The sequence below is a fragment of the Pelophylax lessonae genome (assembly GCF_965119305.1).
Source record: "Pelophylax lessonae genome assembly, chromosome: 8".
In the NCBI taxonomy this organism is placed as follows: domain Eukaryota; kingdom Metazoa; phylum Chordata; class Amphibia; order Anura; family Ranidae; genus Pelophylax; species Pelophylax lessonae.
This window is the reverse complement of record NC_138775.1, coordinates 94780930-94807090: the sequence shown is the minus strand read 5'-3', so window position 1 is coordinate 94807090 and position 26161 is coordinate 94780930. Positions and strand designations below refer to the sequence as shown.

Genomic DNA, 26161 nt, shown 5'->3' with positions numbered 1-26161 from the left:
ACCATGTCTGTCAGGTGACAGAGCAACAAAGAAAAAGAGGGGTATAGAAAGAGATAGGAAAGGAAGAAAAAGAAGGTAGAAAGAAGCGGAAAAGGGGAAGGGGGGGGGGGGGGGAAGGAGAAGATGGGGTCCAGGATTATTAGAGGGGATTGGTGTCCAGGTCCGCCGCAGGGGGGCAGAGCAGTCGCGATGGGCTACTCAAGCAGAAGGCAGCAAGGGAATATCCACAACTCACCGAGGTCCTGCCAGATATCTCATCCAGGGGTCCCAGGTCTTCTCAAAGAGGAGTAGCTTATCCTGGAGGATGGCCACCATTCGCTCATTCACCATAATCCAGGTCAGCTTAGCTTTAAGCAGTTCCAACAATACTACCGGGGACCGCCAGGAACGAGCTATGGCAACCTTGGCCGCCGTGAATACAAAAGCGACCAAGTGTTTGGTGTGTTTGGGGGATTGTTCAATCGGTTTGCCCAACAGCGCCTGGGTAGGGGATGTTTGTGAGGCGACTACGTTTTTTGAGGCTTCTGGTATTGTCTGTCTGCCAGGGTTGTAGTGGTCGGGGCCTGATTCTGTGTGTAGTGAGGGGGGGCCAAAGCATCCAGGGTAGATGACAGTGAACTGTTGTAGACGGAAGTGGCCATGTTGGGGCAGGAAAGGGATGAGATTGTGTTGAAGAGACAATCTGTAGCAGAAAAAAGAAGTGAAGGGTTAAGATGGCGAAGGTTTCTACGGGTAATTGTTCGGTAGTTGGAAGGTAAGGAGGAGGACAAGGAGAGACTGAAACTAATGAGGTGGTGATCAGAGAGAGGGAATGGAATGTTGGAGAGGTTGCGAGGGGTGCATAGGTAGGAAAACATGAGATCAAGGCTGTTGCCATTACAGGGAGTGCAGAATTATTAGGCAAATTAGTATTTTTGAGGATTAATTTTATTATTGAACAACAACCATGTTCTCAATGAACCCAAAAAACTCATTAATATCAAAGCTGACTATTTTTGGAAGTAGTTTTTAGTTTGTTTTTAGTTTTAGCTATTTTAGGGGGATATCTGTGTGTGCAGGTGACTATTACTGTGCATAATTATTAGGCAACTTAACAAAAATCAAAGATACAGTATACCCATTTCAATTATTTATTTTTACCAGTGAAACCAATATAACATCTCAACATTCACAAATATACATTTCTGACATTCAAAAACAAAACAAAAACCATCAGTGACCAATAAAGCCACCTTTCTTTGCAAGGACACTCAAAAGCCTGCCATCCATGGATTCTGTCAGTGTTTTGATCTGTTCACCATCAACATTGCGTGCAGCAGCAACCACAGCCTCCCAGACACTGTTCAGAGAGGTGTACTGTTTTCCCTCCTTGTAAATCTCACATTTGATGATGGACCACAGGTTCTCAATGGGGTTCAGATAAGGTGAACAAGGAGGCCATGTCATTAGCTTTTCTTCTTTTATACCCTTTCTTGCCAGCCACGCTGTGGAGTTCTTGGACGCGTGTGATGGAGCATTGTCCTGCATGAAAATCATGTTTTTCTTGAAGGATGCAGACTTCTTCCCGTACCACTGCTTGAAGAAGGTGTCTTCCAGAAACTGGCAGTAGGACTGGGAGTTGAGCTTGACTCCATCCTCAACCCGAAAAGGCCCCACAAGCTCATCTTTGATGATACCAGCCCAAACCAGTACTCCACCTCGCTGGCGTCTGAGTCGGACTGGAGCTCTCTGCCCTTTACCAATCCAGCCACGGGCCCATCCATCTGGCCCATCAAGACTCACTCTCATTTCATCAGTCCATAAAACCTTCGAAAAACCAGTCTTGAGATATTTCTTGGCCCAGTCGTGACGTTTCAGCTTGTGTGTCTTGTTCAGTGGTGGTCGTCTTTCAGCCTTTCTTACCTTGGCCATGTCTCTGAGTATTGCACACCTTGTGCTTTTGGGCACTCCAGTGATGTTGCAGCTCTGAAATATGGCCAAACTGGTGGCAAGTGGCATCTTGGCAGCTGCACGCCTGACTTTTCTCAGTTCATGGGCTGTTATTTTGCGCCTTGGTTTTTCCACACGCTTCTTGCGACCCTGTTGACTATTTTGAATTAAATGCTTGATTGTTCGATGATCACGCTTCAGAAGCTTTGCAATTTTAAGAGTGCTGCATCCCTCTGCAAGATATCTCACTATTTTTGACTTTCCTGAGCCTGTCAAGTCCTTCTTTTGACCCATTTTGCCCAAGGAAAGGAAGTTGCCTAATAATTATGCACACCTGATATAGGGTGTTGATCTCATTAGACCACACCCCTTCTCATTACAGAGATGCACATCACCTAATATGCTTAATTGGTAGTAGGCTTTCGAGCCTATACAGCTTGGAGTAAGACAACATGCATAAAGAGGATGATGTGGTCAAAATACTCATTTGCCTAATAATTCTGCACTCCCTGTAGTCGCTGCAGACGCAGCGATGCCCTTCCGAGGTCCCTCAGGAAGGACAAAGAGTGAATCCGTCTTCCGAAAGGATTCCGTAGACGACAGGTAAACCCTGATCGCCCTGACAACATCCAAGGAATGCAGAGCAACCTCCTTAGAATGCTTAGGCTTCGTACAAAGCGAAGGCAGGACAATGTCCTCATTAATGTGGAACTCAGAGACCACCTTAGGAAGAAAGGAGGGATGCGGACGCAAGACCACCGTATCCCGGCGAATCACTAATTACGGAGAACGGCAAGATAACGCTGCCAGTTCCAACACCCTGCAAGCCGAAGTGATCGACACCAAAAAGGCAACCTTCTTAGACAGCAAGGGCAACGATATATCCCGAATGTTTTCAAAGGGAGCACGCTGTAACACGGACAAAACCAAGTTCAAGTCCCATGGAGGTAAGGGCTCCTTCCTGGGAGGAGCCAAATGTCGCACACCTTGAATGAAGGTGTGAACCAGACAATGAGACGCCACAGGGTGTTGGAAAAGAATAGCCAGTACGGACACCAAGCGCTGGTCCACCCCAGACTGGAGGAAGGCCAACACTCTCGACACCGAGTAAGAGCGAGGGGAGAACCCCCTGGACTCACACCAGGCGAAATAAGCCTTCCAGGTACAGTAATAGATTTAACCAGAGGAGGTTTTCCTAGCCTTGACAAGGGTAGGGATGACCTCAGGGGAGAGACCCCTGTCCCTCAGGACCTGGGTCTCAACAGCCAGGCCATTAAAGCCAGCGACCGTAAAGCAGGATGGAAGATCGGACCCTGAGACAGGAGATCTTCCTGCAGAGGCAGCCGCCACGGAGGCACCACTGCCAGGTGAACAACGCTGGCATACCAGGACCGGCGTGGCCAGTCCGGAGCCACCAGAATCACCAGGTGCGGTTCCGAGGCTAACCTGCGGAGGAACCTGGAGAGCAACTGAATCGGAGGAAAGGCATACATCAGACGATACTGATGCCAAGGGGCCACTAACGCATCCGAGGCGTCCGTCAGCGGATCGCGAGTTCTTGCCACGAACCTTCCCACCTTTTGGTTTAGCCGAAATGCGAACAGATCCACGTCCGGGGATCCCCACTTCGCACACAGCATTTGGAAGACCTCCGGGTGTAGGGACCATTCCCCCTGGTCCAGGGTCTGGCGGCTCAGATAGTCGGCCTGCCAATTCTCCACACCCGGAATGTGAACAGCTGAGATCGCCGGGACATGAGTCTCGGCACAAGACAGAATGTCGGTCACCTCCCGGGCCGCCCGGGCACTCCTTGGTGGTTGATGTAAGCCACAGCGGTAGCATTGTCCGTCTGTACCCGAACAGGACGGCCCCAAAGTCGTTCCGACCACTGGAAGAGACAGTTTTATCGCTCGCAATTCCAGCACATTTATTGAGAGGGAGGACTCCTCCTCCGACCAAGTGCCCTGGGCAGACAGGTTGCCCAGCACTCCACCCCAGCCCGACAGGCTGGCATCCGTGGTAATCACCGTCCACACCAACGGACGGAAGGACTTGCCTTCCGACATGGTCGGGGACTGGAGCCACCACAGAAAGGCCAATCTGGTCTGACGACTCAAGGAGACACTCAGATCCAGGGACTGAGGCAGTCTGTCCCACCTAGCCAGGATCTCCGCCTGGAGAGCCCACGTGTGAAACTGAGCAAAGGGTATCGCCTCGAAGGCCGAAACCATCAACCCCAGGCCCCGCATGCAGGCCCTGAGTGACGAGTACGGATTCTCCCTGAGGGACCTGATCTTGTCCCACAAAGTCCGGAGCTTGTCCTTCGGCAAAAACACCTTTGCCTGAGCAGAGATCAGAATCATCCCCAGATAGGGAAGACGAACCGATGGAGACAACGTCAATTTCTGAACATTGATGGTCCACCCGAACTCTTGCAGCGTCTGCACCGTGGTGGACAGATCGCGCAATAGGTCCTGGCTGACACTCGATCCGAGAAGGCGATCATCCAGGTACCCCAAGACCGCAATGCCCTGTGCCCTCAACAGGCCCAGAACCGACGCCAGCACTTTGGTGAAGACCCTTGGAGCCGAAGCGAGACCGAAAGGTAACGCCACAAACTGATAGTGGTCCTCTGCGATAGCAAACCAAAGGTACCGCTGATGACCCTCAAAAATAGGGATGTGCAGGTACGCATCTTTTAAATCTATCGAGGCCAGGAACTCTCCCGGACTCAGGGAGGCCACCACCGAGCGGAGAGACTCCATACGGAATTTCCGAACGCGCACGAAGCGGTTCAGCGCTTTCAGGTCCAGAATAGGACGCACTTTGCCCTCCTTTCTGGGCACAGTGAACAAATTTGAATAAAACCCCCGAAACGTGTCCCGATGAGGCACTGGGACAATCACCCCCTGAGCAAGAAGGTCCTGTACAGCTTGGTGCAGATCCTGCAGATGCCCCGGAGGCAAATGAAGATTTGAGGGAAAGAATCTGTCCGCCGGCCGGGAAAGGAATTCGATCTTGTACCCCGATCAAATTATTTCCAGAACCCACTTGTCCGAAATCTGGAGCAGCCAAGGTTGGAGGAAACCGCGCAAACGTCCCCCCACCCCTGAAATAGATGAGGGCGCTCCTTCAGGCAGAGGCGGACTGACCCGCCGAGCCAGCATTGCCTGACTTCTGCTTACCCGCCCAGGGCTTCTTCTGGCTGCCCTGGGCCTTGAAGGGCTTGCCCTTGGATTGGTTCCGAAAGGCACGAAAGGACCCCTGAGTGGATCTAGGCGCAGAACCCCGCTTGCCCCCCGTGACGCCTTTCACCAGGGTATCCAACGCCTCGCCAAAAAGGCGAGAGCCAGCATAGGGAAAATCAGCAACTGTTTTCCGCGAGGACTGGTCAGCCGATCAGCTCTTCAGCCATATCAGTCGCCGGTTAAGTACCGAGACACTAGAGAGGCGTGCTACTAAGGAGGCCTCATTTAAGGCCGCATCACACAGATACATGATTCCTTGGTGGATTTGATCCACCATTTTTCAGCCAGGCAGGCGGAACATCATCAGACACGAGGTTGCTCCTAAGCACCTTAGTCCAATCAGCCACCGCCTGAGCCACCAATACGAACGCAAAAATGGGTCTGAGCAACGAGCCCGCCACCGTATAGGAATGGCGGGCTAGAGACTCCAACCACCGGTCCGTGGGATCCCGAAAAACCGGGGTATCCTCAGAAGGAACCAAGGTAGCCCTGTTTAACATGGCCACAGTGTGATCTACCTGTGGAGGCACACGCCATCGTGATTCTGTAGCCGGTGCAAAGGGATAAAGCAATTTGAACCGACTAGGTACCAGGAATGGACGTTTTTAACGTGCGCCACATTTCATTTACAGTGTAATGAAACTCAGCTGGGCAGGGAAAAACCTGCGCCGACTTGTGGGTCCTGTGCGTCCCAAATGAGGACACAATGCCCGGAGGACTGGGCTCATCCTCCAAATGTAGAGTTTCCTTTACAGAAACAATAATTCATCCATGGTCGCCCGCTCTTAAGGCGACCCCGGGGAGGAGGTATTAACCCCTTCCACCTCTGCCTCCCCCTCAGACCCCAGTGGGTCTAAGGATGAGCGAGACCCTGAAAAGGGCACGCTCGCAGCAGCCATATCACCATCTGAATCAGAGGACAGACAATCTGGGCATCTTTTTAGCAGCACGTTCAGCCATCAGCATTTCCATATTTGACACCAAGGTCGCCACTACAGCGGCCAAATCAGGTCCCAGAGGGGCCACAGGAGAACTGAGGACCCCCACCAGAGCTGTGGGGAATTTGCTGTCCTGAGACTCCATTGCTCAAGGTGACAAAACAACAGTGCAATAAAGTTTGTACTGCCCCTTTAAGACCGCTGCGGAGTGCGCAGCCCACCGCTACAGCGACAAAGATCCCCAAACAGGAGAAGAAAAAACGGAGCCACAAGCGACAATACAGAAAGATATTGAGAGCGGTAACCTGCAGAACCCCACAGAGTGTTGCCACCGATGTCCTGCTTCAGAGGAAAAGGAAGTGCTGTCAGAGTAGGCTGAACTTATAAGCTGCATGACTCAGGGAAAATGGCTGCCCCATAGGATTGCATGGAAGGCTCCGGGCAGAATGGCCGCCGGACATGCGGTCGGAACGATCGTTCTGCTACCGCAAAATGGCGGCGGATGGCGCCAAAACAGCATGTAGTATTGCCCATAGAGAAGCCAAACATGCCTGCCCATACCTAAAATGGCGGACCATGCGTTTTTCCCCCGCCACGGCCGCCACACACACACAGTCTGCACCCCCAACAAGCACCGAAGTGACACAGGGAAGGAGACCCCCAAAAACATACAGCACCGCAGCGCATGCACAAGTGATCCCCGCAGGGACCGCATCAGGGAGTCACACAGGCACAGACATGGGGGACACACAGCAACACAGGACTGCCACCCCAGACAGAGGCCCCACACAGAAGTACTTACCTGTGCCAGATGGCGTGGGGAGCCTCTCAGAACGAAAGCCGCTGTCCTCATCTGACAGGTAGTGCCGTTAGCCAAAGACAGGACACTGCAGCATCGCAGATGTGTCCAGTGAGGTAGCCACCTCACGGCTGCATCCCTGCTGCGAGCAGGGATGGGTCGTTCATAATGCCAGGACGAACCACGGCTGAATGCTCGATGGCGGGCTGGGGGTCCATCTGACCCTCTGCCCTGGAGAACCAGGGCGGTCAGTCCAAATCCCAGCACCGCATGATCCATCTTCTTCCGAAAAAAAGATTAATTAGGCTGAGACTGTAGCCCCAGCACAGGGAAGCCTAACTACTCCTGACGCTAGGCAGAAAGAAACTGAGTTGGGAGTGGTCACTGCAGGGGGGTATTGACCAGATGGGACAGCCCCCATGGGTGTGTATATGAAAATGCCTTTGTTCTTTTGACTAAGTCTTTATGCCTAGCTACTCCTGCGGAGCGTAAGTCAATACTCAACAGTGATGACTTAGAGGCGGCGGCGACTGTCGGAGGACGTAAGAGAAATATATTTTCAATGCTTTGCACCATTGCTGACAGCTGAAGTATAAACAAAAAAGCTGCAGTAAGTATCAGTAATTGGTATCGGCGAGTACAAAAAAAAAAAAAAAAAAACTAATATAACGTAATGGTAATTTTTTTTTTTTTTTTTGTATTTCTTTACACATTACATTATTTTTCATTACATTTACCTGACAATTGTGCAGTCGTGCGACACTGTACCCAAATAAAATTGATGTCCTTTTTTTCCCAAAAATAGAGCTTTCTTTTGGTGATATTTGATCACCTTTAAAAATCATTTTTTTCATCATTTTAGGCCAATTTGTATTCCGCTACATATTTTTGGTAAAAAAAAAAATCCCAATAAGCATATTTTGATTGGTTTGCGCAAAAGTTATCACGTCTACAACCTAGGGGAAAGATTTTTCATTTTTACTTTTTACTAGTAATGGGGGAGATCAGCGATTTTTAGCAGGACTGCGACATTACAGTGGGCAGTTCGGACACCTCACATTTTTGAGGGGACCAGTGACATTAATACAGTAATCAGTGCTAAAAATATGCACTGTTACTGTACTAATGACACTGGCAGGGAAGGGGTTAACCCAGGGGCGATCAAAGGGTTAAATGTGAGCCTAGGGGGTGTTTTTTAACTGTGTGGGGGATGGGCTTATGGAATCAACACAGAGACCTGTATTCCCAAATTGGAGGAACACAGGAGCTCTGTGTTGATTGGTGAGAGAACAACGGTCTGCTGTGTTTACAACAGCAGACCTCTTTTTTCTCTCCACGGGGAGAGATCGCGGGTGCCCAGCGGCAATTGCGGCCGCCGGCCCCGCAGATCAGCTTCCCCACTGGCGAATGGGCGAGTGTGCGTCCCCAGGATCTCTCCTGCGAACCGCCATACAGGAATAGCGGTTTGTGGGAACCTGCCGCCGTATATCTGCGGTGCCTGGTCGGCAAGTGGTTAAAGAGACAAATACCATTCCACAGTAGCAGGACCAGAGGCCTAATCTTCAGCCCTCATAGTTGGACGTGCCCCATAGGGCCTTTAGGAATCAAACTTCCCTTCATGGGATCACTGCCATGGACCTATATAGCACCCTGCTAGTGAGGTCACCAATAACCCACAGGTCAATTGCAAACTTACAAGCTGACCTCATTCCTGCATGCAGGATCTGGGCACCATTCCTCTTAATCCTATTTTTTCTATTTGTTGAATGTTCTTATGTTTTTTTTTTTCCTCTTTGGATTAAATGTTAAGGGCTCTTTCCGTATGTCCGTTTTTCATCCCATCCGTTTGCGGATGAAAAACGGACATAATGTATCTCTATGTAAATACTAATGTCAGCGGATGATCATCCGCTGACATCTGTTTTTCGTCCGTTCCGTTCAGTTCAGTTTTTTGGAACGGAAGAGAACCCTATTTTTTCTTCCGTTCAAAAAACGGAACAGACGCAAAAACGAATGTCAGTGGTGTCATCCGCTGACATCCGTATTTACATAGAGATACATTATGTCCGTTTTTCATCCGCAAACGGATGGGATGAAAAACGGACCGGATGACACAAGTGTCATCCGTGTCCGTTGCAAAAAAAAAAAAAAAAAAAGGACCTCATCGGGCAAAAAAAAACTGAACGCCCATGTGAAAGAGCCCTAAGGGTTGTTACATTTGCTCTTTCAAAGGAAACAAATAGATTTAATATATAGTATAAACATTACAAGTATTATTCTTGACTTTTGCGTGAATGTTAAGAATTGCACGGAGTAATTTTTTTTACAAATAGATCCCTATATGAGTAACAGACAGAAATGTGTTCTGTGGGTGGCCCTCCTACCCTTCTGTCATCCTTCAATTGGAAAAATCAAAAGAGCCAGTTGGAACATTTTTGGCTGAATAGTGGCTGCTCTTATCAGATATAGCCGCTGTTCAGGTATTCTGAAAGCCAGTGTCAGCTGTCAGAACACAGTGGGCGCAGCAGAAAAACATTGAATGTTTTTCTATTAGGTTAGGCCTGCAAGCTTATTGAGAAACATCTAAGAGAGTTTGACCAGTTTAGCTCTTCCTCACTTTCTACATGATGTATCTTCCCCATGGTGTTACACATACTGTATGGAACAAAAGGCATAACCTAGCTGTCTAATACTTATTACACACACTGCCTATTGTACAATATGTATGTATTGCACAATATTGTAGCGGAGGCTATATTTCTATATTAAAACACATCTATCTATTTTTGGAATACCTTTGGAAAGAGGGGATAGTTAAGCACGCATGTTAGTGAAAAAAGTGAATCGAGCAGGGAGTTTTCTATCTAATCCAATCCTTTATCTTAAAGGGTAACTCCACTCTTGTGGAAAAAATATATAGTGATAAAAATAATATAGCATACAGTATACAGTTGCTACAAAAGCCATATGGCAATTTATTGTTATTAAAAAAGTACCTGTAATTTTCTAAAAAGGTAATGCAGTATGGCTTCTGGAGGGGTTCTATACACCAAGTAATAATCTGCTTGTGTGAAGTACTCTACACTAAAATACAGTCAGGTTTTAGGCATCCTCTGCAACTAACGTCTTATTTTGGCGGGATACTCCCAAAGAGTTAATCACATCTCAATGGATACAAAACACTGCTTTTCTCAGAGCATTACAAGTGCCCCAGCTGATAACAATTTACCTTATGAGCTCTATAACTTATGATCAGACATGCATTGCCTCATGTAATTGTTCTGATTATTAAAAAAAAAAAAAAAAAAAAAAAAATCACATTAGTACTTGCCCTGCGTTTATTATCAAGTTGTGTCTTACCTCATCATCAAACCCTGCTATTTCTTCCACTACTTGGTCCTCCGCTGATCTCATGATAGCTACAAAAAGCAGACTACACTTGTATAGGATTATAATAACATTTAACAGATTCTCAAATTTACATTATTATCTAAAAAAAAATGTCAAATCAACAATACTGTAATATATACTATATGTTTTTATTCAGTGCTATAATGAGATAGCAGATGAATTACATGTTAGATCCTAGGAGTGAGGCCCTATAAAAACTGGATTTTTGATTTACCGTAAAATCCTTTTCTCCTAGGTTCATTGACGGACGCAGTCCTCTGATGCATATCAGTAGGGTAATACCGCCCCCTACAGGAGTAGGACACTAGGTGTCAGGGATACCACATGCAGGAATCCAGCAAGGGTGATCAGATCAGTTGGCTGCACCACGGAATCAGGACCCAGATGGATAAAGGTGTAAATAACTGAATTTTTGTAAAATATTACAGTAAAATTCCTTTCTCTGAGTCCTCCGACAGTCGCACCCTCCTCTAAAGTCATCACTATTGAGTATTGACTTCCGCTCCGCAGGAGTAGCTAGGCATAAGACTTAGTCAAAAGAGCAAAAGCATTTGCATAGACACACCCATGGGGGCTGTCCCTCTGGTCAATACCCCCCTGCAGTGATCCCTCCCAACTCAGTTTGGTAGAATAGCAGTAGGTGTACAAGAAAAAAACCCAAAAGTGGGGCAGGGCGGCGACTGTCGGAGGACTCAGAGAAAGGAATTTTACGGTAAGATTTTACAAAAAACTGAATTTTTGTAAAATCTTACCTGTAAAATTCCTTTCTCTGAGTCCTCCGACAGTCGCCGCCTCTTCATATTCGTCACAATGGGGTATTAGACTTTGCTCCGAAGGAGTAGCTAGGCAACAGAATATGTTAACATTAAAGCTTTTAACATATCCCACCCTCAAGGGGTGGTCCCCTCAGTCAATACCCTCCTACTTCCTGCAACCATATCTCAGTTTCAGTGGAATAGCAGTAGAGTATACAACCAAACCCCAAAAGAGGGGCGGGGGCGGCGACTGTCGGAGGACTCAGAGAAAGGAATTTTACAGGTAAGATTTTACAAAAATTCCGTTTTCTCTTACGTCCTCCGACAGTCGCCGCCTCTTCATATTCGTCACAATGGGGATGTCCCAAAGCAGTGCAAACATGAGGGGTGGGAAACGCATCCGCGCCGTAAGGCAACGCAGTCTCCGCATCAAAGAAAGGAACCTTACCAAAGGAAGGAAACCAGCTGGGCAACAGGAAAAAAACTTGCTCAACAGGAGCAACAACCCAGGATAAAAAAAACATATCCCAACAGCCAGGGGTCCCAACAAGGGACCCTAGGGAACTGCCGCACTAAGAACCTTGCGGCCAAAGGAAGCATCCGCCGATGCCTGAACATCTACCTTGTAGAATTTTGTGAAAGTGTGTACGGTCGACCAGGTCGCCGCCTTACACACCTGGGCTACAGAAGCCCCATGACGACAGGCCCAAGACGTACTCAGAGATCTAGTAGAGTGCGCCTTCACAGGCATAGGGGGAACTTTCCCCTGCAAGACATATGCCTGTTCAATGGTCTGCCTGATCCATTTGGCGATGGTAGAGGCCGACGCCGCCATGCCCTCCCGAGGACCCTCTGGAAGAACAAACAAAGAATCCGTCTTTCGAAAAGACTCAGTCGATTTAAGGTAAACCCTAATCGCCCGAACAGCATCCAAAGAATGCAGCCTCACCTCTTTCGGATGTTTAGGCTTCGCGCACAGCGAAGGCAAGACAATATCTTCATTGAGATGGAATTCCGAAACTCGCTTCGGAAGAAAAGAAGGATTAGGTCGCAAGACCACCTTATCCAAGTGAATAACCAGATACGGAGACTTGCAGGACAAAGCCGCCAGCTCCGACACTCTGCGAGCCGAAGTGATCGCAACCAAAAAGGCGACCTTTTTGGACAACATAGACAACGAGATCTCCCTGATCTGTTCAAAAGGAGCACGTTGTAACACAGATAGAACGAGATTCAGGTCCCAAGGGGGCAGAGGATCCCTCCTAGGAGGTACCAGATGCCGCACTCCCTGAACAAAAGTGCCAACCAAAGAGTTGGAAGCCACGGGACGTTGAAAAAGAACGGCCAGCGCAGACACCTGACCCTTGATCGTAGCCAGCGCCAAACGCTGATCGACACCTGCCTGAAGGAAGGACAACACTCGAAAAACCGAGTACGTGCGGGGTGAAAACCCCGTGGACTCACACCAGGCAAAATAGGTCTTCCAGGTTCGGTAGTAAACCTTCCCCGAGGAAGACTTCCTCGCGTTGACCAATGTATGAATGACCTCAGGGGAGAGACCCCTCTCCTTCAGGACCTCGGTCTCAACAGCCAGGCCGTCAAAGCCAGCGACTGTAATGCAGGATGGTATATCGGCCCCTGAGACAGCAGATCGTCTCGAAGAGGTAGACGCCACGGGGCGTCGACCGCCAGATTCACGAGGTCTGTGTACCAGGACCGGCGAGGCCAGTCCGGTGCCACAAGAATCACCGTGCTGCGTTCCGAGTGCAACCTGCGAAGGAACCTGGATAGCAACTGAATCGGTGGAAACGCATACATCAGCTCGTACTGATGCCACGGGACCACTAACGCGTCCCGACGCGTCTGCCAGAGGGTCGCGCGTCCTTGCCACGAACCTTCTCACCTTGTTGTTGAGACGAGACGCGAACAGGTCCACATCTGGAAGACCCCACTTCGCGCACAACATCTGGAAGACAGCCGGGTGGAGAGACCATTCCCCCTGATCCAGGATCTGGCGACTTAGATAGTCCGCCTGCCAGTTCTCCACCCCCGGAATGTGAACTGCCGTTATCGCCGGGACATGAGTCTCGGCCCAAGACAGAATGTCGGCCACTTCCCGAGCCGCTCAGGCACTCCTGGTGCTCCCTTGGTGGTTGATGTAGGCCACCGCCGTGGCATTGTCCGTCTGCACCCGAACCTGGACAGCCCTGCAGCCGGTCCGTCCAACGACGAAGGCAGAGGTTTATTGCCCGCAACTCCAGAATGTTGATCAGAAGGGAGGACTCCCCCTCCGACCAAGTTCCCTGGGCGGACAGAACGCCCAGAACACCACCCCAGCCCGACAGGCTGGCATCCGTGGTGATCACCGTCCACAAGACAGGACGAAAGGACTTGCCCCCCGATACCATCGGGGACTGGAGCCACCACAGAAGATCCCTTCTGGTGCGATGGCTCAACAAGATCTGAAGATCCAGAGAGTGAGGTCGCCCGTCCCACCTGGACAGGATCTCCGCCTGGAGACCCCGCGTGTGAAACTGGGCGAAGGGAATCGCTTCGAAGGCCGAGACCATCAATCCCAGACATCTCATGCACGCCCGCAGAGACGAGTGTGGAACGTCCCTGAGGGACCCGACTTCCTCCTGAAGAGTCCTGAGTTTGTCTTCCGGCAGGAAGACCTTCGCCTGGAACGAGTCCAGGATCATTCCCAGGTAGGGAAGACGAACCGACGGACTCAGCGTCGACTTTGAAAAATTTAACGTCCAACCAAACTCCTGTAGAGTTTGCATCGTGAGAGACAGGTCCTTTTCCAGACCCTGGCTGGACGCAGACCGAACCAGAATATCGTCCAGATACCCCAGGACAGAGATGCCCTGGGCTCTCAACAAGGCCAGAACCGGTGCAAGCACCTTGGTGAAAACCCGTGGAGCCGAGGCGAGACCAAAAGGTAACGCCACGAACTGGTAATGATCCTCCGCAATGGCGAATCGAAGGTACCTCTGGTGACCCTCGAAGATCGGGATATGAAGGTACGCATCCTTCAAATCGATGGAGGCCATGTATTCCCCTGGAACCAGGGCAGCCACCACCGACCGCAGGGATTCCATGCGGAACTTGCGAACCCGCACAAAGCGGTTCAGAGCCTTCAAGTCCAGAATTGGACGAACCTTGCCCTCCTTCCTGGGCACGGTGAACAGATTGGAATAAAACCCCCGAAATCTGTCCCGATAAGGCACCGGAACCACCACTCCCTGAGCCCTCAGGTCCTGCACCGCTAGGTGCATATCCCGTAAACGCTCCGGAGACAGTTGAAGATTTGAGGGAAAGAATCTGCTCTCCGGCCGAGAGAGAAACTCGATCTTGTAACCAGATCGAACGATTTCCTGAACCCACCGGTCCCGCACGCGGACCAACCAGGGTTGAAGAAAACCGAGCAAGCGTCCCCCCACCCCAGAACTGGGTGAGGGCGCCCCTTCAGGCCGCACTGTTATGGGCAGCAGGTCCGGACTGACCGGACTTCTGTTTCCCAGACCAGGGCTTCTTTTGAGAGCCTTGACCCTTGAACGGTTTGCCCTTGTAGTGCGACCGAAAGGCACGAAAGGACCCCTGAGAAGGCCGAAAATTTAGCATGCTTCTTCCCAGGAGCCCCCTTAGCCTTGGGGAAATGGGGCAAGAGAGTGCTCTTACCTCCGGTGATCCCCTTTATCAAAGCATCCAAGGACTCCCCAAAAAGGCGAGACCCATCATAAGGCAGATTGGCTAAGGTTTTACGCGAAGACTGGTCCACCGACTTCAACACTTCAACCAAACCAGGCGGCGAGACAACACCGCCACACTGTGTACACGTGCAGCCAACGGGACTAGGTCCAAGTCCGCATCACATAGATACATGACACCCTGATGGATTTGATCCACCATAGCCAGTGTCGTCGGCGAGGCCGAATCAGCCACTAGGACGCGCCTAAGCATCTGCGTCCAACTTGCGACAGCCTGGGCTGCCATAAGAGAGGCAAACAGAGACTTTAGCATCGAACCCGCAACAGAATAAGTATGACGGGCAAGAGACTCCAATCTCCTATCCGTGGCATCACGGAACACCGGGGAATCCTCTGCAGGAATCGCAGTGGATTTGTTTAAAACCGCAATTGCGTGATCCACCGGGGGTGGCACACACCACCGTTCATCAGTGGAAGGCGAAAAAGGATAACGCAGCTTGAACCTACTAGGTACAGCAAAAGGTTTGCGTAAGTGGCGCCATTGTTCCTTAACAGCGCGCTGAAAATCATCAGTGCAGGGAAAAACCTGCGGTGTCCTGCGTTTTCTCTGCGTCCCATAAGCCGCCAAGGCAGCGGGAGGACACACTTCATCCTGCAAACGCAGCGTTTGTTTTATGGAAGCAATCAGTTCATCCATGATTGCAAGCTCTTTTAGGCGAGCCAGGGGGAGAATTATCAACCCCTTCAACTTCAGCCTCCACCTCGGACCCCACGAGATCCAGGGAGGAACGGGACCCTGATAAGGAGACCCCCGCCATAACAGCCCCATCACCTTCACCCTCAGAATCAGAGGAAATAGAAACTCTGGGCCTTTTAGTAGATTGAGCAGCCACCAGCATCTGCACCTGAGCAGCAAGGCCAGCCACTATAGCGGCCAAATCCCCCCCTGGGGGGGAAACAGCAGACCCCTGGCTTTCCACCAAGGTGGCAGGAAATTTGCCCTCCTGAGAATCCATTGCCCCAATATAATATGCCGGAGAATAAAGGGTTAACTGCCCCTTTAACAAGCGCGGCGAGCGCAGCCCACCGCACCTCACACAAGCACAATGAGACCCCCACAGGGACAATAAACTGAACACAGGCAATGGATATAGGAAGAACAGAAGGATAAAACCTGAGGAGATCCCCGCCGCTGCAGCTGCCTCGATCGGTGCACCCAGGAGAAGAGGAAGTGATGAAACCAGGGCGCTCTATTAAAGCCTATGTGAAGGCTGCAAGAAAATGGCCGCCTACATGTAGAACATGCGGCCGGAGCGAGCGCAGGCAAAATGGCGCCGAAACCGCCGCTCCTACAATACAGTTATGCAGATAACACTATCCATGCAAAAAAACATGGCAGATCGCCGCATCGATCGCTGTATCGTGCCCCAACATGACAGAAAACATGCCCCACAGCACACAGCTCTGCACACTGAACACAGGCTGACACAGACAGTGTCACACAGCTTCCCCCCCTTGCAGCCCACAGCATGCAGCAGAGTGATAGGGAGACAAAACAGTGTGAACAGAGGCAGGTTACACAGTCCCAGACTGACACCCCCCGCGATATACAGGTCCCCACATAGATACACTTACCTCTCAATGACGTGGGGGACCCGCACAGGCGAACAAGCCGCTGCACATGAGGCAGGGAGAGTCGCATTCAGGACGCACAAAAAGGGGGTTAAGAAACCGCACAGCGTCCAGTGAGGTAGCCACCTCACCAATCATCCCTGCACCGAACAGGGATGGGTCGTTCACTGCGCCAGGAGCGTTACCTGGCTGAACGCTCGATGGCAGGCTGGGAAGCCACTGACCCACGACCTGCGACCAGGGGGATCAGCCCGAGACCCAGCCCGCATAATCCTCTTCATCAGAAGAACTAACTAATGCTGACAAAAAGAACAGCTAAGTAAAGAGAGAGAAAAAAACTCAAACAAAAATCAAAAAATAAGAACAGAGGCTGGGGCAAAAAGCCCCAGCACAGAGAGAACCAGCTACTCCTGACAAGCTAGACATTGAAACTGAGATATGGTTGCAGGAAGTAGGAGGGTATTGACTGAGGGGACCACCCCTTGAGGGTGGGATATGTTAAAAGCTTTAATGTTAACATATTCTGGTGCCTAGCTACTCCTTCGGAGCAAAGTCTAATACCCCATTGTGACGAATATGAAGAGGCGGCGACTGTTGGAGGACGTAAGAGAAATTCAGTTTTCTCTTACGTCCTCCGACAGTCGCCGCCTCCTCTAAGTCATCACTATTGGGATGTCCCAAAGCAGTGTAGACATGAGGGGTGGGAGACGTAACCGTAGAAAAGGCAACGCAGTACCCACATCAGAGAAAGGAACCTTACACGCACAGTAAGAGAACCTTCTGGGCAACAGAAAAGGCTCAACAGGAGCAACAACCCAGGAAAACAAATAACCAGGGGATAAACACCCCAACAGCCAGGGACCCACCAAAAAACACAAGGGTCCCCTATGGCACTGCCGCACTGAGAACTTTGCGGCCAAAGGCTGATGCCAGAACATCCACCCTATAGAATTTGGAAAAGTTGTGCACCGACGACCAAGTCGCAGCCTTGCACACCTGGGCCACTGAGGCTCGATGCCAGTAGGCCCAGGACGTGCTCAAAGATCTGGTAGAGTGCGCATTAACAGGGAAGGGTGGAACCCGTTCCTTCAAACATAGGCCTGTTCAATGGTCTGTCTGATCCATTTGGCAATGGTCGATGCAGACGCAGCCATGCCCTTCCGAGGTCCCTCAGGAAGGACAAAGAGGGAATCCGATTTCCGAAAGGATTCAGTGGACGACAGGTAAACCCTGATCGCCCTGACAACATCCAAAGAATGCAATGCAACCTCCTTAGGATGCTTCGGCTTCGCACAGAGCGAAGGCAGAACAATGTCCTCATTAAGGTGGAACTCAGAGACCACCTTAGGGAGAAAAGACGAAGGAGTTCCCAAGACCACTTTATCCTTGTGAATCACCAAGTAAGGAGAGCGGAAAGACAACGCCGCCAACTCCGACACCCTGCGAGCCGAAGTGATCACCACCAAAAAAGCAACCTTCTTAGACAGCAGAGGCAACGATATCTCCCGGATGTTTTCAAAGGGAGGACGCTGTAGCACGGACAGAACCAAGTTCAAGTCCCATGGAGGTAAAGGCTCCCTCCGGGGAGGGGCCAAATGTCACACACCTTGAATAAAGGTGCGAATCAAGGAATGAGACACCACAGGGCGTTGGAAAAGAATAGCCAGTGCAGATACCTGGCCCTTAATCGTGGCCAGCGCCAGGCGCTGGTCCACACCAGACTGGAAGAAAGCCAACACTCTCGTCACCGAGTATGAGCGAGGGGAGAACCCCCTGGACTCACACTAGGCGAAATAAGCTTTCCAGGTACGGTAATAGATTTTTCCAGGTGAGGCTTTCCTAGCCTTGATTAGAGTAGGAATGACCTCTGGGGAGAGACCCCTGTCTCTCAGGACCTGGGTCTCAACAGCCAGGCCGTTAAAGCCAGCGACTGTAAAGCAGGATGGAAGATCGGTCCCTGAGACAGTAGATCTTCCCGCATTGGCAGCCGCCAAGGAGGCGCCACTGCCAGGTGTACAACGTCGGCGTACCAGGACCGGCGCGGCCAGTCCGGCGCTACCAGAATCACCAAGTGCGGTTTAGAGGCTAACCTGCGAAGGAACCTGGACAACAACTGAATCGGAGGAAAGGCATACATCAGACGATACTGATGCTAAGGGGCCACCAATGCATCCGAGGCGTCTGCCAGAGGATCGCGCGTTCTTGCCACGAACCTTTCCACCTTGTGGTTTAGCCGAGACGCGAACAGATCCACGTCCGGGGATCCCCACTTCGCACACAGCATTTGGAAGAACTCCGGGTGTAGGGACCATTCCCCCTGGTCCCGGGTCTGGCGGCTCAGATAGTCGGCCTGCCAATTCTCCACACCCGGAATGTGAACTGCTGAAATCGCCGGGACATGAGTCTCGGCCCAAAACAGAATGTCGGTCACCTCCCGGGCCGCCCGGGCACTCCTGGTGCCCCCTTGGTGGTTGATGTAAGCCACCACGGTGGCATTGTCCGTCTGTACCCGAACAAGGCGGCCCCGAAGTCGATCCGACCACTGGAAAAGACAGAGCTCTCAATTCCTATATGTTGATATGAAGGGAGGATTCCTCCTCCGACCAAGTGCCTTGGGCAGACAGATTGCCCAGGACTCCACCCCAGCCTGACAGGCTTGGCATCCGTGATAATCACCGTCCACAGTAACGGACGGAAGGATTTGCCTTCTGACACTGCCGGGGACCGGAGCCACCACAGAAGATCCATTCTGGTCCGGCGACTCAATGAGACACTCAGATCCAAGAACTGAAGTAATCTGTCCCACCTGGCCAGGATCTCCGCTTGAAGAGACCGTGTGTGAAACTGAGCAAAGGGTATCGCCTTGAAGGCCGATACCATCAACCCTAGGGACCGCATGCAGGTCCTGGGTGACGAGGATGGATTGTCCTTGAGGGACCTGATCTTGTCCTGTAAGGTCCGGAGCTTGTCCTCCGGCAAGAACTCCTTTGCTTGAGCAGAGTCCAGGATCATTCCCAGATAGGGAAGATGAACCGAAGGAGACAAAGTTGACTTCTGTACATTGATGGTCCATCCGAACTCCTGGAGCGTCTGTACCTTGGTGGACAGATCGCGCAGTAGGTTCTGGCTGACACTCGATCTTAAGAGGAGATCGTCCAGATACCCCAAGACTGCAATGCCCTGTGCCCTTAGAAGGCCCAGAACAGGTGCCAGCACTTTGGTAAAGACCCTTGGAGCCGAAGCGAGACCGAAAGGTAACGCCACAAACTGATAGTGGTCCTCCGCTATTGCGAACCGCAGGTACCCCTGGTGACCCTCGAAAATGGGGATGTGCAGGTACACATCCTTCAGGTCTATAGAGGCCAGGAATTCCCCTGGGCTCAGGGAGGCCACCATTCCATACGGGACTTCCGAACGCGCACACAGCGGTTCAGCGCTTTCAGGTCCAGAATAGGACCTACCTTGCCCTCCTTTCTGGGCACAGTGAACAGATTGGAATAAAACCCCCAAAACCTGTCTCGATGAGGCACCGGGACAATCACCCCCTGGGCAAGGAGGTCTTGCACCGCTTGAGGCGCCCTGGGGTCAAATGAAGATTTGAGGGAAAAAAATCTGTCCGCCGGCCAGGAAAGGAATTCGATCTTGTACCCTGATCGAATGATTTCCTGAACCCACCTGTCCGGAATTCGGAGCAGCCAAGGTTGGAGGAAACAGCGCAAACGTCCCCCCACCCCAGAAATGGGTGAGGGCACCCCTTTAGGCAGAGACGGATTGACCCGCCGCTCCGGCATTGCCGGACTTCTGCTTGCCCGCCCAAGGCTTCTTCTGGCTACCTTGGCCCTTGAAGGGCTTGCCCTTGGTTTGATTCCTAAAGGCACGAAAGGACCCTTGATTGGGTCGAGAGGCGGAACCCCGCTTACCACAAAAAGGACTTGTTCTTCGGGTTCTGGGGCAGCATGGTGCTCTTGCCCCCCGTGACGCCTTTTACTAAGGTATCCAACGCCTCGCCAAAAAGGCGAGAACCAGCATAGGGAAAATCAGCAACTGTTTTCGGTGACGTCTGGTCAGCCGACGAGCTCTTCAGCCAGATCAATCGACGGTTAAGCACCGCAACACTAGATAGGCGTGCTACCAAAGGGGCCTCATTTAAGGCCGCATTGCACAAATACATGACTCCTTGGTGAATTTGGTCCACCATAGCCAGCATGGCAGGTGGGGCAGAATCAGACGCAAGGTTGCGTCTAAGCACCTTAGTCCAATCAGCCACCGCCTGAGCCACCAGAACGGACGCGAAAACAGGTTTGAGCAAGGAACCCGCCACCATGTAGGAATGGCGGGCTAGAGACTCCAACCTTCTGTCCGTGGGATCCCGAAAAACCGGGGTCTCCTCAGTAGGAATCAAGGTAGCCTTGTTTAAAACGGCCACAGTGTGATCCACCTGTGGAGGCACACGCCATCGCGATTCCGTAGCCGGCGCAAAGGGATAAAGCAACTTAAACCGACTAGGTACCATTAATGGACGTTTTAAAGTGCGCCACAGTTCATTCACAGTGTAATGAAACTCAGCGGGGCAGGGAAAAACCTGTGCCGACTTGCGGGTCCTGTGTGTACCAAAAGAGGACACAATGCCCGGAGGACTGGGCTCATCCTCCAAGTATAGCGTTTCTTTCACAGAAGAAATCAACTCATCCATGGTCGCGCGTTCCTCAGGCGACCCCGGGGGAGAAACATCAACCCCCTCCACCTCCGCCTCCCCATCAGACCCCAGAGGGTCCAGGGATGAGCGAGACCCTGAAAAGGGCACGCCCGCCGCAGCAGCCACATCACCATCTGAATCAGAGGAGATAGATAATCTGGGCCTTTTCCTAGCAGCACGTTCAGCCATCAGCACCTCCATTTTGGACACTAAAGACACCACTACAGCGGCCAAATCAGGTATAACAGGGGCCACAGCAGGACTGGGGTCCCCCACCAGGGCTGGAGGGAATTTGCTGTCCTGAGATTCCATTGCCCAAGTTAGAAAACAACCGTGCAATAAGGGTACTGGCCCTTTAAAATCGCTGCGGAGTGCGCAGCCCACCGCTATATGTACAGTGACCAAAGACCCCCAAAAGGAGAAGAAACTGAGCCAGGAAGGACAAAACAGAGTTATGGAAGAGACAGTCTGCAGAGCCCCACAGAGTGTTACCACATCGATCGCTGCTTCCGAGGAAAAGGAAGTGAGGTCATCAGAGGCTGAACTATAAGCTGCAAGACCCAGGGAAAATGGCTGCCCATAGAACTGAATGGAAGGCTTCGGCAAAATGGCCGCCAAACATGTGCTCGGAACGATCGTTCTGCCACACGCAAGATGGCGCCAAAACAGCATGCAGTTTAGCCCACAGTGAAGCCAGACATGCTTGCCCATACTAAAAATGGCAGACCGCGTGGTTTTTCCCCGCTGCGGCCGTCACACACACAGTCTGCACCCCCAAAAACACTGAAGTGACACAGGGGAAGGGGCCCCCAAAAAACACACAGCACCGCATGTACAAGAGACCCCCGCAGGAATCGCATCAGGGAGCCCCACACAGGCACAGACATGGGGAACACACAGCAACACAGTACTGTCACCCCAGACAGAGGCCCCACACAGAAGTACTTACCTGTACCAGATGGCGTGGGGTGCCTCTATGAACGGAAAGCCGCTGTCCTCATCTGACAGGGAATGCCGTTAGCCAAGGACAGGACACTGCAGCACCGCAGATGTGTTCAGTGAGGTAGCCACCTCACAGGCTGCATCCCTGCTGCGAGCAGGGATGGGTCGTTCATAATGCCAGGACGAACACATGGCTGAACGCTCGATGGCAGGCTGGGGGTCCCTCTGACCCTCTGTCCTGGAGAACCAGGGCGGTCAGTCCGATTCCCAGCTCCGCAAGAATTCATCTTCATCTGAAGAATCGACTAAAACTAAAGCCGACAAAATAAACAGCTAGTATATCAAAGAAAAAACTGACATTTTCAAAAAAAATCTAAGAAAAAAGATTAGAAAGGCTGAGACTGTAGCCCCAGCACAGGGAAAGCCTAACTACTCCTGACGCTAGGCAGAAACAAGGGAGGGATCACTGCAGGGGGGTATTGACCAGTGGGACAGCCTCCATGGGTGTGTCTATGCAAATGCTTTTGCTCTTTTGACTAAGTCTTATGCCTAGCTACTCCTGCGGAGCAGAAGTCAATACCCAATAGTGATGACTTAGAGGAGGCGGCGACTGTCGGAGGACGTAAGAGAAAAGTTTATTAACCAAAATGACATACTCCAATACCAAAACCAGTAGACCATAAACAAGTAAACAAAATATAAATAATAACAGTACAAAACTCCAATAGAACCTTACAAACTATATACAAAAGGGTGGAGCAAACAATAGCAGGCCAGGACAGGGACAGGAGACAAGGAAAGCAGGGAGCCAGGTACAGGAAAAAGGGTACAGGGAACAGGACTCAGGATCAGAATACAGGTTTCAGGATCAGGCTCAGACAGGGGGGACAAGGCTAGCAGAGAAAATATTGAAGCACTGAGCCTCAGTGAAGGGCGGGCTTACATTCCCTCTGCAGTTCTCAGGTGCAGCTTAATTAAAAGTACAGTCCAGCTGCTGGGAGACACCCGCTGGTAGGCCCTGGAACTGCGCCCCTCAGTTTCAGGAACAACAGTGCCACCAGCAGGTGACCCACGTAATGATACTGATCCTGACACTAGGCAGAAAGAATTTCTGGCTATGCCTATGGGCAGTCCCTGGGAGTATACCCTCTCTCTTCCTGCATAGGATGTCAGTTTTGTATCAAAGCAGTGTCAGAGAAAAGCACACCAACCCACTCAAAAATATAGAGGGGCGGGTACTGCGTCCGTCAATGAACCTAAGAGAAAAGATTTTTACGGTAAGTCAAAAATCCAGTTTTCTCTATCGTTCATTGACAGACGCAATCCTCTGATGCATCAGTAGGGATGTCCCAAAGCAGTACCAAAATGAGGGGTGGGAACAGCAAAACAAAGAAAAAACAGTCCCCCAAGGCCAACATGGCCAACCAGGCAACACAGGACACATCAGGACAACCAGATGAGGTCCACCTGAAAACAAACAGAAAAAAACACCCTCAAGGAAGGCCAAGGGGCCCCCTAAACCACAGCCTGCAAAACCTTGCAGCCAAAGGAGGCATCTGTAGATGTCATTACATCCACCTTATAAAATTTGGTAAAGATGTGCACAGGCGACCAAGTCGAGCCGCCTCGCACACCTGAAGCACAGATGCCTGATGGCGAAAGGCCCAGTAAGCACTAAGCGCCCGAGTAGAGTGCGCCTTGACAGGGAAAGGATGAACCTGACCCTTAATGGAAAAAGCCTGCACCACTGTCTGTCTGATCCATCTGGAAATAGTCGCAGCAGCCCTTTCTTCAGGCCATCCGTGAGCAGAAAAAAATGAATCAGACTTGCGAAAAGACTCGGTAGACACCCCGATCGCCCGAACAACATCCAGGGTATGCAGAGCAAATTCCTCAGGATGTTTAGGCTTAGAGCACAAGGAAGGTGACACAATGTCCTCATTCAGGTGAAAACTGGAAACTACCTTCGGCAGGAAAGACAGATTAAGCCAAAGAACCACCTTGTCCTTGTGAACCACCAGATATGGAGAACAGGACAGCGCCGCCAGTTCCGACACCCTGCGAGCAGAAGTGATAGCCACCAAGAAGGCCACCTTCTTAGACAAGGTAAGCAGGGGGATCTCCTTAATATTCTCAAAGGGAGGACCCCGGAGAACCGACAGCACCAAATTAAGATCCCGTGGCGGAAGCGGAGGTCGCACCGGAGGTACCAAGTGTCGCACCCCCTGGATAAAACTACGCACCAGGGAATGGGCAGCCAATGGCCTCTGATAGAAAATAGCCAAGGCCGAGACCTGACCCTCGTTGAAGGAAAGCCAAGATCCGAGCCACCGAATAGGAGCGAGGGTGGGTCCCAAGGGACTCACACCACGCAATGTATGACTTCCACGTTCGATGATAAATCTTCCTGGAAGTTGCCTTCCTTGCTTTTAGCAGAGTGGGAATCACTGAAGAAAATAAACCCCTGTCCTTCAGCACCTGGCTTTCAACAGCAAAGTCGTCAAAGCCAGCAACTGTAAAGCAGGATGGAAGATTGGCCCCTAAAACAGCAGATCCACCCTGAGAGGAAGTCTCCACGGGGCATCTGCGACAAGCCTGACCAGGTCGGAGTACCAAGCGTGACAAGGCCAGTCCAGAGCCACAAGAATGGCCGGAATCTCTTCCGCCTCTATCCTGTGAAAAAGTCTCGGCAGCAACTTGAGAGGAGGAAAGGCATACATCAGCCGGTACTGGCCCCAGGGGGCCACCAACACGTATGCGGCATCTGCCAGAGAGTCCCGGGAACGGGCCACAAACCTTTGTACCTACCTGTTGGATTTGAGACGCCAACAGATCCACGTCTGGAGTGCCCCAACAAAGGCACAACTGTTGAAAAACCTCAGGATGCAGGGACCCCTCCCCTGCATTCAAAGCTTGAGGTAATCCGCCTTCTAATTTTCCACTCCTGGAATGTGGACCGTGGAGAGAGCCGGAACATGGCGCTCCGCCCAACATAGAACATGTCTGCCACTTCCAGGGCCGCAAGGACGCTCTTGGTGTCCCCTTGGTGATTGACGTAAGCCACGGCCATGGCATTGCCCGATTGAATGCGCACTGGACAACCCTCCAGATGGTCGGTCCAGTGCGTCAGACAAAGCCGTACTGCTCTCAGCTCCAGGACATTGATCGGCAATCTAGATTCCTCCAGGGATCAGACTCCCTGAGCCGAGTCCTGATTGAGGACTCCCCCCCACCCGGACAGACTCGCATCCATGGTGACAATTGTCCAGTATATAGGGAGAAAGGATTTTCCCAACTGGAGCATTGGGGACCGAAGCCACCAGACCAGGGACTCTCTGGTCCTGCAGCTTAACCAAATCCGAGAATAAAGAGAATTCTGGTGTTTGTTCCACTTTTTTTCCTTTTGAAGAGCCCTCGTGTGGAACTGAGCGAATGGGACCGCCTCGAAGGAGGACACCATCAGTCCCAGTACTCTCATACAGGTCCGAAGGAACGGCCGGTCGTTGGACATCAACAAACGAACCGCTGACTGGAGCTTCTGGAGTTTTTCCGGAGGAAGAAACACCCTGGCAGAAGAGGAGTCCAAGGTCAGGCCCAGATAGACCAGTCTCATGGAAGGGGGTCAGAGACAACTTTTGAAGGTTCACGATCCAACCGAACTCCTCCTCATGGTGACCCCCAAGTTTTCCGCCAGCAACGCGGGGGACTCCGCGCAGAGAATTAGATTGTCCAGATAACATATGACCGATAAACCCTCCTGTCGCAACAGCGCCAGGACCAGATCTAACAACTTTGTGAAGATCCGAGGAGCGGAGGCGAGACCAAATGGTAACGTCACAAACTGATAGTGATCCTCTCCCACGGCAAAACGGAGAAACCGTTGGTGAGCAGCACAGATTGGAATGTGAAGGTAGGCATCATTGATGTCGATTGAGGCCAGGAAGTCCCCCTGATGTAGGGAGGCCACCACCTTGCAAATAGTTTCCATCTTGAGATGAAAGCCCATGACAAGGGGACTCTGCTCAAGCAACTTGGGATTGGTCTACCCACATCTAGAGGGCAGGGTAAGAAGATTTAAAGGCCTTATTGGCCATTCTT

The 26161-nt window shown here is 51.2% G+C and overlaps 1 protein-coding gene across 1 annotated transcript in view; it reads right to left on the bottom strand.

The window, feature by feature from the left end:
- Positions 1 to 26161, bottom strand: part of DMC1 (DNA meiotic recombinase 1) — a gene marked incomplete at its 3' end in the record, with an annotated part of 785302 nt that overhangs the window by 735838 nt on the left and 23303 nt on the right. Inside the window, exon 2 of the mRNA XM_082264958.1 lies at positions 10275 to 10333. Coding sequence (XP_082121084.1) covers positions 10275 to 10328 — 54 coding nt within the window. The 5' untranslated portion in view covers positions 10329 to 10333. The remainder of the gene's footprint in view (positions 1 to 10274; positions 10334 to 26161) is intronic.